The sequence below is a fragment of the Erythrolamprus reginae genome, chromosome 2 (assembly GCF_031021105.1).
Source record: "Erythrolamprus reginae isolate rEryReg1 chromosome 2, rEryReg1.hap1, whole genome shotgun sequence".
Classification (NCBI taxonomy): domain Eukaryota; kingdom Metazoa; phylum Chordata; class Lepidosauria; order Squamata; family Dipsadidae; genus Erythrolamprus; species Erythrolamprus reginae.
Window position 1 is genome coordinate 169,374,791 of NC_091951.1, and position 18,502 is coordinate 169,393,292.

The window sequence follows — 18,502 nt, forward strand, 5'->3', positions numbered from 1 at the left end:
TGCCGCTCCTTAAAATAGATGGTCATTTGCATGATGCAACGTGCATGCATGAGCAAAGGGAGCACACACGAACTCAAAATGTGCACTTCGGATGCAATGTGAACCAACAGGGAAGGTAAAATCCAAAATTCATGTTCTTGAATTGTCTCCACAGTCAGTTTTTTGCACCCCAACAGGATGAGAAATTAACGGGCTCTACTGCCTTATAGACACAACCACATATATTTTGCAGGAGAGGCGGAGTAACGACACGGACACAAGAGCTGGATTTAAAACTGGGTCATTTTTATTAAAATAAATTTGCATAATTTATTTAAATAAATTAGCATAATTAATTATAACCCTGAGAAGGACCCGCAGGGTCAAACAATTGCTTCCGGGGCGGAAAATGCAGAACTTAATCTTGAAGTAGTGGAGATGTTGCCATTAGGGTAACCCAACTCAAATATTTCATCACAATTATTTTGCTCAGGTTTGTTCACCATCATGAAGCAGCAGAGATGGAATTTTATTAAAAGTTCTTAATGCAATGCAATTTATCCTGAACAGACATATTTCTTAGAACATTGTGTATGTCTCTTAATAATTTCCCCAGTGTGAGAATAAATTCAACATGGGTTCAGAATTATGTTATGAATGGTTTTTTTGTTTAGGCCCATGCAGAGCTCTGGATTTAAAGATAAAAAAGTCCTTTGGATCATTTTTGGCCTAGCAGTGTGTGTGTGTGTGTGAGAGAGAGAGAGAGAGAGAGAGAGAGAGTTCCTCCTATAAAAATTCTGTTGCTATACCCTATTTTTTGCAGCTTGCTTTTATATGCACACTATTTTGCTTTTAGAAATAAATGTTTCTTACTGTTTGTATCTCATTTTTATTTATTCTTACATAGCCCCAGCCTGAAGCCCAATTTTTTTGACAACTGCCACAAGGCCTACACTCAGGTTTTTGCTTTAGTGGAGTGACATAGCCACCTCTCTGGAATCTTTCCATATGCTGTTGTTTTGTGTTTTTTAAAAAATATGATAGACTTATTTCTTTTCTCTTTTTTTGGGCAGAACCATTTTCTGTTCCTAAAATAACGATCGACCCGCCACAGAATATTACCGAAGGGGATAAGATCTGCATAACATGTTCAACTGTCCTACTTCGCCAGGATCAAACTGAAATTATCTTGCAGAAAAATAAAACAATTCTGAATAGCACGAAGGGCAGAGAGACCCTAACATATTGCAAGGTAGTCAAGATGGAAGACAATGGCAATTATATTTGCAAAGTGGAGCATGGGAGTGTATCTAAAACAGCCAAAGAAGAACTCGTGGTGGCTGGTAAGAGATTTCTCTCTCTTGCTTTAATAACTCACGGCCTGATCTTAGTCTATGTTTTCACTAATGATGGGGAGCGAAATACAGTGGTACCTCATCATGCGAACTTAATTGGTTCTAGGAGGAGGTTCGTAAGGTGAAATGTTCGTAAGATGAAACAATGTTTCCCATAGGAATCAATGTAAAAGCAAATAATGCGTGCAAATCCTTCAGGAAAATCCCAAACTTTAGAAGGGAGGTGAACAGAGGGCAGGGAGGAGCAGCTAAAGGGGGCGGGTGGAAGAAGCAAGGCTAGGCTAAAGAGTGAGTGGGAAGGAAGAAAGGCAAGGGGGGCGCCCCTCCCTTTTCTTTCTTCAAAAGACACTGTTTGCCTAAGAGTAAGACAATTGAGTCCTTCAACCCCCCATGAATCCAGTTGAAAACATGGAACAGTAGACAATAAAATTTTTCAGGAGCGCTTTTTAAACTCAGAAATAGCATCCAGGATGCTTTTGAGCTATCTCATGGAGACTGTGGGCAAATATGAATTACTCCAATGTAGTGCATACCTTAGACTTGCTTCAGCTAAACATGGGGCCTTCCTTCTAACTTTACAGTACAGATAGTCTTCATCTTACAACTTACAATTGGTTTAGTGATCATTTGAAGTTACAGGTGTGGAAAATAACAAAGGATTGTTTTTGTATCGGACATCATTTAACATTTTTAAGAACATATACTTCGAAAAATAATGTGTCTCAGAATAACAAGAAAGAGTAAAAGTTAGAAGAAGAGCAAATGTCTTAGAAAGAAAAGCTAGCTGATAGACATGATCTAAACATAGCTTAAACATTATCTAAGTATTGCCCACAAGATCATATGCTGCAACCTCCTGCCTGTCGCGACAATTTCAGCTTCAACCACAACAACACAAGAGCACACAACAGATTTAAACTTAATATTAACTGCTCCAAACTTGACTGTAAAAAATACGACTTCAGTAACCAAGTTGTCGAAGCGTGGAACTCATTACCAGACTCCATAGTGTCATCCCCAAACCCCCAACACTTTACCCTTAGATTATCCACGGTTGACCTATCCAGATTCCTAAGAGGTCAGTAAGGGGTGAGTACAAGTGCACTAGAGTGCCTTCCGTCCCCTGTCCTATTGCTCTCCTATATCTCCTATACCTTTCTTCTATTCCTATATCTCTTCTTCTATTCTTTCATTGATATGTTCTATTCCTATAACCTCTCTTCTATTCTTTCTTAGATATATTTTACTATGAGTATCTCCTCTATAACCTTCATTATGTATTTTACTATGTGTATACCCACTAAAACCCCCATTGTGTATTGGACAAAATCAATCAATCAATCAATAAAACATGGCAGCTGACAGTTTAACCACAAGAGCTTACAGAGAAAATTAGTATTGTGTAAAGAAACTAACTGCTTACTTCAGTTTCTTGTGCCGATGCAAATGGGTCCCAAGAAAGCAAGACCTGTGGGCTACTGGTAGGTAGAATTGTACACTCAGTGTTGGGTTGCTCCCAGTTCAGACTAGTTCTCAGAACCGGTAGCACTGGTGGCGGGAAGCTCCACCCACTTGCCTGGGACGCTTCTGCATATGCAAACCGGCAGCAAAATTATGTAGGACCTACCATTGCACTCACTGCTAAAAGCAAAAAAGGGAAAATGGGAACTACGTAATAGAGGATGGTGGAAAGATGTAAACAGGGAGGGAATTCAGATGGGTGAAATAGGCATTCTGGAACTTTATAGTCCTTGTCCAATGGGGAAAACAATGGAGGGACTCAGTGAAGGGCTACCAAATTTTTTACTACCACACTGTGGGCATGGCTTATGCAGGACGCCCTGCATTTTCTTTCAACATCTTTCATCTGCAAATTGGGTGCTCTGGGGTGGAGCTCCATTTTTGCTACCCCACTGCATTCCCCCATATCCAGGTAGTAGCCCACCCCTGGAGGGACTTGTGCTTCAGGCCAAGGGAATGAAATGCTGCTGGAATCTATCTTTGGGTGTGCCTACTCCGCTAGTGGTAGCCACCCGCTCTTGCAAGAACGTATTTTTCAGTAAACTGCTTCACTCAATGACTTTGTCAAATCTTGGAGTGGCGAGTCTGTTTCTCACACAGCGGCAGTGAAAAAAGTGACTTATGACCAGTTTTCAAACTTGCATCACTGTCACACCAGGATCCCCAGGGTCAAATAATCAAGATTTGGACTCGTGGCAACTGGTCATGTATTTGTGACAGTTGCACTGTCCTGGGGTCATGTGATCATCATTTGTAACCTTCCCAGCTGATAAGCCAAGTCAACGGAGGAACCAGATTTGCTTAATGACTATGGGATCAAATTAACCACTGCATGACTTGCTTAAAAACCACCAAAAAAAGGGGGGGGGGCAAAACTCACCTAACAACTGCCTTGCTTAACAATGGAAATTTTGGGCTCACTTATGGTCATACATGTTGTGCCCCATCAGCAGCCCATGCAGCTGATAGTGGATTCTATTTAAGAGGAAACCAATTTGGTGATGAGCCAGCAGCCTGTGCAGCTGGCCCCCAAGTTGGACAGTGAGCGGGGACAAAACAATATATTGAGGCAGTGGTGAAATCTATTTTTTAAAACTACCAATTCTGTGGGCATGGATTGGTGTGCATGGTGTGACTTGGTGAGCGTGGCCGGTTGGATGTAGCAGGGGAAGGATCCTGCAAAATCTCCATTCCCACTACACTCCAGGGGAAGAATATCACAAAATCCCCATTCCTGGGGCCAGACAGAGGTGGTATTTGCTGGTTCTCTGAACTACTCAAAATCAGAACCCGCTGGATTTCACCTTTGCATTGAGGACTGCTGGTACTTTTTATTTTTTTAAAAAAAATAATATTTATTAAGTTTCTACATATAAAAAACAATCTACACAAACAAAGAAAGAAAGAAAAATGAAAGAAAATAGACAGATAAATCGGCTTATAAACTTATAGAACATATAAACCGTTCAGTTTTAGTGGTGTTCGATATATGCACATAGATAGTTATTTGCTTATCATCAGTTAATATTTTCTTTAACTATATAAAAGACATATTTTGTCAACCATATTGTTGACTATCACTATCGAGCGACCTAATATTAAGTATTTGTATCTTGTGTGTTTGTTTTCTACAATGCTGTACTTTATATTATATTCATTTTGGGTATTTCTGAGGACAGTACGAATTCATTTTTAGGGGCTTTATGTTCCATCGATTTATGGTGCTTGTACTTTTTAAAGTGAATGAACATTGTAACACTTGTAGATTAACGTATTTTAAGATTTAGGTTTACGTCTTTTTCAGTAATGGGCTATTATTTTTATGATTTCTCTTACTGTTTCCATTGTACTGTGGATGTCTTTCTAGAAGAGTACATACACATTAATCCAAATTTCCTGGAAGAAACGAAAGCCCACTTCCAGTCATTTGGTAGCGAGCAAGTGAACAAACAAGTGCATTTAGCATTCCTAGAGCAAAAGTGAATCATCCAGAGTTTCCTGACAGTGACAGGGAAAATTAGACCCAGAGAAAAATGCTGAAAAGGTGGCTTGCATGAAATTTAAACAATAATTTTGTATGCTTTGTAAAAAGTGCCAATTATCTCAGTTAAAAGACAGTGATGCATTATAATGTAATAATATTTATATTTCTGGATTCCGAAAAACAAATCTGTTAAAATTCTGAACTTAAACCCGTAATAAAGAGACCTGCTATCTTTACCATGTCAAGGATTTGAGGCTTTGCCTGGGGGCTACATGAGTGATGGACAAAGAATACTGACATAAATAGACCTTTTTACATACAGTAGCAGGAAATCCATGGATTCAATAGTTCCTTTCAAAAGATTGTCATTCCCCCATTATTCTGAGAATGGCTAATTTCTGTTGGGTAATAACGCAGAAAAAGGTAGCTGAGTTTTGTAAGCTGCCAAGAATCACTGAATTGTGGCAGGTCACACATTTCATAGATTAATGTGCCGCTTGTGTCTGGGGTTAGACTTATGGAATGGAATGGAATAGAATAGAATCCTTTGCGAGGGTGCATGCGCATGTGTGGGGGGCCACAGGGGCACGCTCCCGGCCTGTTCCGGTAGGGTCGGGAATGGTAGCCTGCCCCTGCCAGCAAGGCTATAAGTCAAAGGTGCATGGAATGGAGTTACTGTTCCACTGTCCCACCAAAGTGGTTCTTATTAATCTACTTGCATTTGCATGCTTTTGAACTGCTAGGTGGGAAAGACATTCGCACAAATTCATCTTATGCTCCAGATGTGCCCTTTTTTGGATGTGCCGGCAGTCTTTCATGCCTTAGTCACTTCCTGATTGAATTACTGCAACACCCTGTCTTGAAAAGCATTTGAACCATACAAATGGTCCAGGAAACAATTGCCCTGCATAGTATTGAGAACACCTCAAGCTTGATTTAGAATGGTCCACAGCTGAGTGTAGGTGTCTTTGCATATCTACACTGCGAAGAGATTGATAGATAAATGTAGGTTGCAGATAGTTGCTGGCGGGTTGGCATACATACCTCCCAAATCTCAACTCTGTATTGTGTGGAGCTGCATATCCTGCATGCTGATTGGTTGATTCATGCTGGAAGGCAGGTGGAAAGCAAGTCACATTGTTGTTTGAGCACACTCTAGCCAACGTTAGCTTTTATAGAGGTACAGTGGTACCTCTACTTACAAATTTAATTTGTTCCATGACCAGGTTCTTAAGTACAAAAGTTTGTAAGAAGAAGTAATTTTTCTCATAGGAATCAATGTAAAAGCAAAAAATGTGTGCGATTGGGGAAACCACAGGGAGAGTGGAGACCCTGTTTCCTCCCAGGAGATTCCTAGAGAGGCCCCATGGAGGTTTCTCCCCACCTTTTCTGACCCTGTTTCCTTCCAGGAGATTCCTAGGGAGGCCCCACAGCGGCTTCTCCCTGCCTTTTCCGGTTACAGTTTTGGAGGCTCGGGTTTGTAAGTGGAAAATGGTTCTTGAGAAGAGGCAAAAAAATCTTGAACACCCGGTTCTTATCAAGAAAAGTTTGTAAGTAGTGGCGTTCTTAGGTATAGGTACCACTGTATAATGCAATAGCTATGTCACTGTCTCCAAATAAAAGGTACATATGTTCTCTCACTATATTGATGCAAAAGTCTATGCAACTTCATTGACTTTAAGGTGCCAGCCAGAGGTGGGTTCCTCCCGGTTCACAGCAGTTCTATAGAACTGTTACTTAATCGGTGGTGACATCATGGAGTCAGTTCTGTCATTGCCGCTTTTTAAAAAACTTTTTTTTTGCAATTTTTTTGTTGTTTTTTGCTTCTGAACATGTGCAAAAGGTGAGTTTTGGCCACTGCACATGCACTGCCATCTTGTTTTGGGCTCTCTTTTTTTCTATGTTTTGCTTCTGAGCATGCACAGAAGCTGAGGTTTTGGCACTACATGTGTGCCCACATGATGCGGCCACATGGCATGAGAGGAAGCAAACTGGCAGCAAGGTAAGTTAGAACCCACCCCTGATGCCAGCTATAACTTTCAAGGTCATATATAGCACAGGGCGAGAACATTCATTTCTGCCTGTCCCAACAGGGCACATATACTTCAGGTCTCCTTGCTGATATAGAGCCATCTTGCAGGAGCCTAGGAGTTATATAGCTGCTCTGAGTCTCTGGAGATGGGCGGCATACAAATCTAATAAATTAAATTAAATTGAAATTATATGGTCTGTGTGACAGTGCCCTTCTTAAGAAACATGCATAAGGGCACCATTGCGCCTACCGTTCCTGTCTTACTGTCTTTTTATCTTTTCTGTCACTACTTTCTACTCATCTTATGTTAGTACAAACTATAATTCTATACTTGTTTGATGAAATAAAACAAACAGACAGACAGGTGGACAGACGGACAGACAAACAGTATTTCCCACTCCACCCCAGATCTAAATGGTTCTGACCCTCTTGGCCTTCCAAAAGCTTACGAAATCCTGGTTACCTCTGCACAATGAGAGCCAGGTACCAGAAACCTGTATCCATGCTTTTGAGACAGTACTTGTAAGTGCGTTAATGACTGTTTTATATTGGTTATTTGCTTAAGGTGGGTAGCTGTATACATTTTCTATGTAAACAAATACCTCCAGGCTCCCTTTCCCTTTCCACATCAGTAATTTATGTTGTCTCATTATTTTGCAGAACTGTTTTCCAAGCCAATGTTAGTGGTGAATAAAACCCACTGGGATGAAAACAGCCTGGTACAAATTCAGTGTCAAGTCAATGGTTTGATGCCGATCAGTCACTCGCTCATAAAGGACAACAAAATATTGGTACAATCCAGCATGTACGAGGCTAAACTCCAGGTACCTGACAGTGGAATCTACATTTGTAGAGCAGAGATGAACAACATTACCAAGGAAAGTGAACCAGTGTTTCTCCGCATTTATGGTAAGCCCTCTGTTTTTCCTTCTGCCTTCTCTAAACTGGAGTTTTTCTAGATATCAATAAAGGAGAATATTTGTAGCTGAGGGTTTGAAATGAGAGTTCCTTGGTGCTCTCTGATCTTGCTTGCTTTCTTGGGAATTGTTTTGCTTGTTTGGGTTAGTTAGCTTGCTTAGTTTCTAGTTTGAGTAATGAAATTAAAAAACCAAGCAAGCTCAGAAAGCATCAAGGACCCCTCTTTTGATATGCGGAGAGTCGGGACAACTACTGTATTTGTTGGAGTATAAGATGCTCTGAAGCATCTACCTTTTGGGGGGGAGGATGTTGGAGTAGTGTGTTGCAGAAGCTAGCCCACCAAGATAGCTAGAGGAGCTAGCCAGTCTGCCTCAGACCAGGATAGAAACATAGAAACATAGAAGATTGACAGCAGAAAAAGACCTCATGGTCCATCTAGTCTGCCCTTATACTATTTCCTGTATTTTATCTTAGGATGGATATATGTTTATCCCAGGCATGTTTAAATTCAGTTACTGTGGATTTACCAACCACATCTGCTGGATGTTTGTTCCAAGGATCTACTACTCTTTCAGTAAAATAACATTTTCTCATGTTGCTTCTGATCTTTTCCCCAATTAACCTCAGATCATGCCTTGTTCTTATGTTCACTTTCTTATTAAAAACACTTCCCTACTGAACCTTATTTAACCCTTTAACATTTTAAATACTGTATATTGATCATGTCCCCCTTTTCCCATCTGTCCTCCAGACTATACAGATTGAGTTCATTAAGTCTTTCCTGATAAGCTTTATGCTTAAGACCTTCCACCAATTTTGTAGCCCATCTTTGGACCCGTTCAATTTTATCAATATCTTTTTATAGTTGAGGTCTCCAGAGCTGAACACAGTATTCCAAATTGTGTCTCACCAGTGCTCTGTACAGCGTGATCACAATCTCCTTCTTGATGCTTGTTATACTTCTAGCTATGCAGCCAAGCATTCTACTTCTTGGCTATGCAGCCAAGCATTCTACATTCCTTCTGCACCGGCTGGAGGGTTTGGGAGTGGGAGGCACTGTTCTTCAGTGGTTCTCCTCCTACCTCTCTGGTCGGTCGCAGTCGGTGTTAGTGGAGGGTCAGAGGTCGACCTCAAGGTTACTCCCTTGGGGTCGTTCCTCTCCCCCCTGCTATTCAATATCTACATGAAACCGCTGGGTGAGATCATCCAGAGGCATGGGGTGAGGTATGATCAGTACGCAGATGATACCGAGTTGTACATCTCCACCCCATGTCCAGTCAACAAAGCAGTGGAAGTGATGTGCCAGTGCCTGGAGGCTGTTGGGGTCTGAATGGGTGTCAACAGACTCAAACTCAACCCAGATAAGACGGAGTGGCTGTGGGTTCTACCTCCCAAGGACAATTCCATCTGTCCGTCCATAACCCTGGGTGGGGGAATTATTGACCCCCTCAGAGAGGGTCCGCAACTTGGGCATCCTCCTCGATCCACAGCTCACATTAGAGAACCATCTTTCAGCTGTGGGGAGGGGGATGTTTGCCCAGGTTCGCCTGGTGCACCAGTTGCGGCCCTATTTGGACCGGGACTCACTGCTCACAGTCACTCATGCCCTCATCACCTCGAGATTTGACTACTGTAATGCTCTCTACATGGGGCTACCTTTGAAAAGTGTTTGGAAACTTCAGATCGTGCAGAATGCAGCTGCGAGAGCAGTCATGGGCTTCCCAATGTATGCCCATGTTACACCAACACTCCGCAGTCTGCATTGGTTGCCGATCAATTTCTGGTTACAATTCAAAGTGTTGGTTATGACCTATAAAGCCCTTCAGGGTATCGGACCAGAATATCTCTGGGACCGCCTTCTGCCACACGAATCCCAGCGACTGATTAGGTCCCACAGAGTTGGCCTTCTCCGAGTCCCGTAAACTAAACAATGTCGTTTGGTGGGTCCCAGGGCAAGAGCCTTCTCTGTGGCGGCCCCGACCCTCTGGAACCTGCTCTCCCATGAGATTAGAACTGCCCCCACCCTCCTTGCCTTTCATAAACTGCTTAAAACCCACCTCTGCCATCAGGCATGGGGGATTGAGACATCCCCCTGGGCTTATACAATTCATGTATGGTATGTTTGTGTGTATGTCTGCTTTAATAACGAGTTTTTTAAAAATGTTTTTAAATTATTAGATTTGTTTTCAATTGTTTTATTGTTGTTGTGAGCCGCCCCAAGTCTACAGAGAGGGGCGGCATACAAATCTAATAAATAAATAAATAAATGAATGAATGAATAAATAAATATGACCCATTTTGGCCCATTCTTCAACTAGCCCACATTTACAGCTGTTTGCAGTGCACCATAGTCATGTGACCAAGTTTTACAACAATGTGCAATTACTCATGCTTCATTAAATGAATCAGCTCATCTCTGTCCTGTGGTAGTGCATTTTTCTCACATGCCACCTTCATAAAGAATGCAGTAAACCTCGACTTACGACCACAATTGAGCCCAAAATGTCTGTTGTGAAGTGAGACATTTGCGAAATAAATTTTGCCCCATGTTGTGACCTTCTTTGCCACGGCTGCTGAGTGAATCACTACAGTTGATCACTGTGTAACTCAGTTAAGTGACTTTGCTTGTCAGAAGGTCACAGAAGGTAATCACATGACCCCAGGACACTGCAATGGTCATAAGTTTGAACCAGTTGCCAAGGGTTTGAATTTTGATCACATAATCATGGGGAGGCCGCAAATGTCGTAAACTGTGGAAAGACAAGCTCAAGTCACTTTTTTCAGTGGCTGTTGCAACTTTGAACCGTCATTAAAGGAACTGTTGTAAGTTGAGGACTACCTGTATTTCTGGGCAATTACAAACTGCCTTTCCTCTTACCAGTGTGTGTAGCTTTCCTTCTGCACTTTCATTTCCTATTTTAGGAATTAACTGTAATGAAACAGGGTTGTTTTATTATTTCAACTGCCACTAATCTCCCAACATGTGAGATAGGCAGAAAATAAATTCATTACTTAATTAGTTAGCTGGTTGGTTAGTTAGTTAGTTAGTTAGTTAGTTAGTTAGTTAGTTAGTTAGTTAGTTAGTTAATTCATCCGTTCGTTCATCTGTTCCTTAGTAAATAGAAACATAGAAAAATAATACTCTGTTTCTTTACAGCTCCAGTTACTCCACCTTTCCTATCTCAACCATTTTCCCAAGTAGCTATACTGGATAAGTTCTTTGACTTACAATGCTTCTCAAGTTTTGGGACTCTGCCTATCACATACTCCCTTTACAGAGGGCTTATTCGTACCATGCAGATTGTGACTAAAGAACACGTACCAGCAACATTTACGATCAAAGCCTCTAGCATCCACGAGTCTGGACTATACTGGTGCCAGGCTATGAACGGCCACTCTTCTGTTCAAAAGAGCAAAATGCTAAGTGTCATCATAATAGGTAACTATTTGGCAAGGTTATTTTTTAAAAAATGGGCGAGAATTTCTGTTTGTCCGAATCTGAATATATCTGAAGGTTCCTTTCAAAATTCTTAGCATTCTTACTTTGCTCTTTTAAATTTAAGATCCTAATATGGACAGGAATTCCTTGCCTTTGCATGCTGTCTGGAAATGGATTCCGACAGAGCTTCATGTTTACTTACATCAGGTGTATCAAATTCACGATCCCATGGATCACAATTTTTCTCCGCTTTGCTGAATCAGGGATGGGCGTGGCCAGCGTGTGATCCATCCGGCCCATGGCCTGCAAGTTTGACACCCTCTGACCAGGGTTCGGCTACTGTCCGGATGAAGGGGAACGCAGTGGGGTAGCGAAAATGGAGCTCCATCCCAAAGCACCTAATTTGCACTGAAAGATGATGAAAGAAAATGCAGGGTGTCCTGTATAAACCATGTGTGGTAGTAAAAATTTTGGTAGCCCTTCACTGCCCCTGACCTACAGAAACTCCATTTTATTTTATACATAAGCCCAATTCCCAGCCAGTTTGGTCTAGTGGTGAAGACACCAAAGTAGAAAGCAGGGGACCCTGAATTCTAATCCCACTTTAGGCATGAAAGCCATCTGGGTGATCTTGGGCCAGTCCCTTTCTCTTCACCCAAGCCAACTCACACGGGTTGTTGTTGTGGTGAAAATAGTGTCAGGGATTAGTTCAATCCCAGGTGATATTCCATTATATTACCATATAAGGTAAAAGAAGGTTGTAAGCATGTTGAATGCTGAGTCATTGGGTGTAAACTGCAATCTGATTGGGCCAGAGCATTATAAAATGCAAAGCAACTTTACAATGATTTTGCTGCTATGAGCTGTTAGCTGTTAGTTGTTGTTGGTGGTGATATTGTTAGTTGGCTGATTGGAGCAGTTTTGAGCGTGAGTTAATTATTGAATTAGAGTTGTAGTATTGATACAGAGAAACCTGGATTGGTTTAGTATCTACACGTAAGTAAGCTTTACTGCGTATCCTGTAAATAGGAGACTAAAACAGAATATACAGTGGTACCTCGGTTCTCGACCACAATCCGTTCCAGAAGTGTGGTTGAGAACCGATTTGGTTGAGAACCGAATTAATTTATCCCATAGGAAATAATGGAAATGGATTTAATTGGTTCCCAGCCCATTGACTTGCTGGGAACCAATAAAATCTACAGTATTTCCTCTATTTCCTATGGGATAAGGATCTGAGGGGACGGGGTGAGAGGGAATGGGAGTCGGAATCCCGACACACCCCTCCTGGCCGCCCTCTTAACAGCCTCCCAGTCTCTACCTTGTAACTGCTCCAAACTGCAGGAAGGGTAGGGCTGGCTTTCCTCAGCGGTTCAGTTCGGTACCTCCAGGCAGCTGCACCAACTTTTTCCTTCCCGGCAGCGACGGCTCCGGCGGCTTACCTTCATCACATGATGTTCCTGACGCTGCTCCTCCTCGAAGGGAAGCCGCCGGAGCCGCCACCGCCAGGAAGGAAAAAGTTGGTGCAGCTGCCTGGAGGTACCGAACTGAACCGCTGAGGAAAGGAGCCCCCCGAAGCTGCCGGTATTGCAGCCAGCCCTACCCTTCCTGCAGCTTGGAGCAGTTACAAGGTAGAGACTGGGAGGCTGTTAAGAGGGTGGCCAGGAGGGGTGTGTCGGGATTCCGACTCCCATTCCCTCTGACCTCATCCCCTCAGATCTTACATTTCGGATAGTAAACAAAATTTTCTGTTCAGTATCCGAATTTTTGTTTGGATACCGAAGCAAATTTTTGCAGAAAATTTTGTTTGAAATCCGAAATGTATGAAAACCGAGGCGTTTGAGAACCGAGGTACCACTGTACTTTGATTGCAGTGAAGAGTAAAACTGTTTATTCCTGTTTTTTTACAAATGTGACTTTGTTATTTCTCTGCACTGGTTCATAAACTGGCACACTATAAATCCTGGCATCTTGTCAAATCCTATTGCGTGACTCTGTATATCCAGACAAATAGTATGTTGGCTAAATTCGCTGCCTTGAGTTGTTTGAACAAATTATAAAAGCAGAATACTAAATAAATAAAAAACCAAAACACAGTTGGGAAGGATTGGGACCTTTGTTAACCAAGTTTAATCTCCCACTGACTTTCTCCCATGTGCTTTCATCCACAGCTCCAGTTGTTAACATAACTTTGGGAAGAGAACCACGGGAGAACATAGAAGATGGCAATGAACTCACATTTTTCTGCTCGGTTGAATCAGGATCCTTCCCTATTGACTTTCACTTTTTTAAAGAAAATGATGGGAAATCCTTATATCAGGTCACAGAAAAGGAAAAGCGAACAGTTTTTTGGAACAAGATAAGCTTCACAAGCCAGGATGAAGGGAATTACTTCTGCAGAGCTGACAACCAAGCGCAATCTTTTGTGGAAAGCCAGAAGATCCTAGTCAAGGGTATGTCCTGCTCCTGAGCGCAGAAGACACAGTCTATTGGTCCTGCCTTCTGTTGTTTGTTTATTTGATTTCTATGCCATCCTTCTCAAGACAACTCAAGGAGGTGTGCAACATCTGTACAACAATATATACAGTAATACCTCGTCTTACGAACCTAATTGGTTCCTGGGGGAGGTTCGTAAGACGAAAAGTTTGTAAGACGAAACATTGTTTCCCATAGGAAACAATGAAAAATCAATTAATCCGCGGAACGAAAAAAAAATGCAAAAAAACGCCGCCGCCCGGCTGTCACCTTTTGAAACAGTCGGGGGGGCTTCTCGGCGGCCTCCCGAACGCCGAACCTGGAAGTTCGGGTTTGGCGTTCAGGTTCAGGAGGATGCTGAGAAGCCCCCCGGCTGTTTCAAAAGGTGACAGCCGGGCGGCGGGGCTTCTCAACAGCCTCCCAAACCCGAACTTTTGCCGAACTTCCGGGTTCGGCGTTCGGGAGGCCGCTCTGTTTTTGCGCTACTGGGATTCCCCTGAGGTTCTCCTCCATGGGAAACCCCACCTCCGGACTTCTGTGTTTTTGCGATGCTGCAGGGGAATCCCAGCATGGGAATCCCAGCATTGCAAAAACGGGTGCTTCGCTGGCAACGGAAGTCCAGAGGCGGGGCATCCTAGCGGCGGTGGTGAGTTTGTAAGGTGAAAATAGTTTGTAAGAAGAGGCAAAAAAATCTTAAACCCCGGGTTTGTATCTCGAAAAGTTTGTATGACGAGGCGTTTGTAAGACGAGGTATCACTGTATAAAGAAATCTAAATTACTTTAAAAAGAATTATACAAAATTACTAAAAATGTTAGAAAACCCCATATACAGTCATGCAAGTTCATCCAATTCAATCATTCATAATATTGGCCAGAGACAATCTCGTTGCTCATCCCTGCCCTACTTTATGGTTAAACTTTGCACACAAGTTTAGCAGAACAGTTAAAATAAATTCTAACTTAGTTTTCATAACTGCCCCAGGCACAGTGAAGAGTTAACAAGGTACGAAGAGATTCTTATGATATTATATGCCTGAATTGTGACCTATTTTTCTTTTAATTTTTAGTTGTCATGGCTTCATGGAAGAAAGGACTTATTGTAACCACAATCCTCCTGATTTTTCTTGCTGCTATAATTACCATCATTTGGTTGAATTGTCGTTTGAAAACAAAGGGTAAATCCTGTCTTAAAAATCTTTATTTCCGACTTGATTTGTGAATAGTATAGAAACCTTCTTCTGAATCTTTTGGTTGTTAGAATTCATGCTGTATTTCCCTTATTAACCCTAACAAAAGGAATAAAAGAAGACCACTTCCACCTACTTCAATTAATACCTTTTCTGTTTCCAACTAAATTTGTGCTTCGTTTGTCCTACAGTAATGCTTGGCTGGAAAGTTAACTTTGCAAATGCAAACATAATTATAGTGTTAGTGGATATGTCAGTGAATATAGTGAAAATGTTTATGGAGCCTTCTGTTGCAGCGTGGGGAAAAACTGAGATGATGGAAGAATTCATTTGCAAGTTAAAATAGAGAGGAGTATTTGAGTTTACAAAATGCATTCAATTTTCTAGACATTAATCATGCATTTGCACACCATACTAACACTAATAATATACAGTATATTGTTTCCCCCTGAAAATAGGACATTTCTTGAAAATAAGGCCAAGGCTGATTTTTGGGGTGGGCATAAATAATCCCAGGTATAATGTGCCTCTCGTGGCCAACCCCATCCCATATGCCAAGCCCAAATTTTGCCCCACTCTGAAACATACTGACACTTGTAGCTCAGTCCAGTGGTGGGCTTCTGCTGCTGCAGGCCACTACATAGAGTGGTAGTAAAATCAAGGATGCATGCGCAGCTGTGTGTGACCGGCAGGCGCGGGTGTGCCCCCACGCAAGATTTGGCTTCTGCACATGCGCAGGAAGCTAAATCCAGCTAAATCCAGATGTGCGCGCCCACGCTGGATGCACCTGCGCCTACCACCAGGAGCATGCCGGCAGCGGGCAGCCCTCCCTGGCTCAGTTGCGTTCCTCGGTGTTGTGTCCAGGGAAGCATGTTGTAAAAGAAAACTTCTTGCGATTTCGAGAAGTTTGATTGAACTCACGAGAACTTTCTTTTACAACGTGCTTCCCTGGACACAACGCTGAGGAATGCGATGGAGTTACAAGTATCAGATAGGACCCACCTGCCAGAAATGAGTTTCTGTGAGACTCATCACTCCACTGCCGCTGTCTCGTGGAGCAGTACCCTGCAAGGCTTCTTGTTGTTGTTGTTGTTGTTGTTATTATTATTATTATTATTATTTATTAGATTTGTCTGCCGCCCCTCTCCGAAGACTCGGGGCTGCTCACAACAACAATAAAAAACAATATAACAGTGGAACAAATCTAATAATAAAAACATATAAAACCCTATCATTATTTAAAAAACCAAACAGCAACATTCATACCAAACATAAAACAAAGTATAAAAAAGCCTGGGGAAAGGTGTCTCAACTCCCCCATGCCTGGTGGTATAAGTGAGTCTTAAGTAGTTTACGAAAGACAGGAAGGCTGGGGGCAGCTCTAATCTCCGGGGGGAGTTGGTTCAAGTGGGCCGGGGCCACCACAGAGAAGGCTCTTCCCCTGGGGCCCACCAAACGACATTGTTTAGTCGACGGGACCCGGAGAAGACCAACTCTGTGGGACCTTATCGGTTGCTGGGATTTGTGCGGTAGCAGGCGGTTTCGGAGGTACTCTGGTCCAATGCCACGTATGGCTTTAAAGGTCATGACCAGCACTTTGAATTGTGACCGGAAACTGATCGGCAGCCAAAGCAAGCCACGGAATGTTGAAGAAACGTGGGCGAATCTTGGAAGCCCCACGATGGCTCTCGCAGCTGTACTCTGCACGATCTGAAGTTTCCGAACACTTTTCAAAGGTAGCCCCATGTAGAGAGCGTTGCAGTAATCGAACCTCGAGGTTGTGCCGTTGCATGCACAAAACGCAGCACTACCGTGAGGTTCAACATACTGGCACAGCCATGAGTGGCAGGACACCAGCTGTGCCTGTATGATGAAGCTTGGGACAGTCTTGTAGTTTGTGCCTGCAATGGCACAACAAGCTTTGCAGAGTCGTGCTCCACGAGGCAGCGGGTCAGCCGCTTAGCCAGTGTGAAGAACAGGAAGGGGTGGCGGTATCGATGGGAGGCCTATGCATCCTATGGGATGCTCCCATCAATCAATCCTATCTATGGAAGTATCCAGGCCTATGCTCGCCATCTACTGCACCCACAAAATAATACCACCCCCCACCGATAATAAAGCTAAGGCCATATTTCAGGGGTCCAATGTAAATAAAGCCCTGTCTTATTTTCAGGGAAACACGGTAGTTACTTTGGTCTTGGATGAACTCATTTAAGATTATATCTGAAATTGCTCAGTATGAGGTGTTCAACAAATTATAGTTCAATATGGCTTAGAACATTTAATTATTCTTTCACAATTCTCAAAAAAACCCAAAAACCAATCAGCCACCATATTTTTATATTTTGTAAACCCAGGCCATGTTTTAATATTTTTATTGAAAATTTTTACAGCAATAATAAGAACTAATGCAAACTATGGTAGAAAAGAAAAAGGAAATAACTATTACTGTGCAAACCCAATTATTTTAGAAATCTGGGCAAATTGTGTAATTTGAAACGAACTTCATTTATACAAGTTACAGATTTATAACTTTAAAAGAAAGAAACAGTATATTGAAGATACCCAAAATAGCCTTCTGATCATTCCATTGATTGATTAAAATTTGTGTCTGGTAGCAAATAATAATTGAAAATGTCTGCTTAGGTAAGCCATATAATTCTAAAATAGTGCACTTTTGTAGAAATCTCCTATTTAAAACTATGTATGTTATTAAGGGGATTTTTGATTGTCAGTGGAAAGGATATGTTTGATGCTGTTTGTAAAATTAATTTATGATAATTGGTTCCTATTGGTTATAGATAATTCTTTTGTTTTGATCCCCTAGCGCAGAGGTAAGCAAAGTTGGCTCTTCTATGACATGTGGACTTCAACTCCCAGAATTCCTGAGCTAACATGATTGGCTCAGGAATTCTGGGAGTTGAAGTCCACAAGTCATAGAAGAGCTAACTTTGCCTACCCCTGCCCTAAGCATATTTTTACAAATGTTATTTTTGTAAGATTTTTTCCATAACTGCCTCATTTGCCATTTTACATGGCCCTACTTTACAAACTATGTTATTTCTGATAGATACAGTGACAAATTATTCCTTAAGAAATTTTAGAAAACTGACATGGGTTTAAATTGAGATCCATCTGCTTCCAAAGTTCTTTGTGTAGTGTGAAGAGTAACAGTCTGCGAAATACTTTCCCTCCATGTTCATTTGTTTATACAACTGCCTTTCTGTTTATGTACTGCAACAAGTAATGTGTTGTTGTTTTTCTCCCCCTTATCAAGCAAAAAACATTTCTACGGAGTTGGCTGTGTAAGTTGGCATTCAAATTGTTATTGATCATATATGTATATTGATGATGATGATGATGTCATCCATTCAGTTGTGTGTTCCATTATTTCTTCAAGTTTTTCTGTGCTCTGGCTGGTGTCAGTTTTGATAGTGTCCAGCAATTGTATTCTTTGATGGCCTGGTTTCCTTTTACCATTGACTTCCAAACACAATTGCTTTTTTCATATATACCTACAGATAGCAATAAATAAATTCCTAATGCTGTTCTGTAGGAATGCTCTCATCGATCTGCCCAAATGGATGCAACAAATAATTTAATTGATTATTT

General features: G+C 41.8%; 1 protein-coding gene across 1 annotated transcript in view; it reads left to right on the forward strand.

The window, feature by feature from the left end:
* Positions 1-18,502, forward strand: part of PECAM1 (platelet and endothelial cell adhesion molecule 1) — a 68,890-nt gene that overhangs the window by 20,084 nt on the left and 30,304 nt on the right. The window contains exons 5-10 of the mRNA XM_070740359.1: positions 1,053-1,322; positions 7,532-7,780; positions 10,947-11,228; positions 13,400-13,681; positions 14,771-14,878; positions 18,168-18,195. Of these exons, the coding sequence (XP_070596460.1) occupies positions 1,053-1,322; positions 7,532-7,780; positions 10,947-11,228; positions 13,400-13,681; positions 14,771-14,878; positions 18,168-18,195 (1,219 nt within the window). The remainder of the gene's footprint in view (positions 1-1,052; positions 1,323-7,531; positions 7,781-10,946; positions 11,229-13,399; positions 13,682-14,770; positions 14,879-18,167; positions 18,196-18,502) is intronic.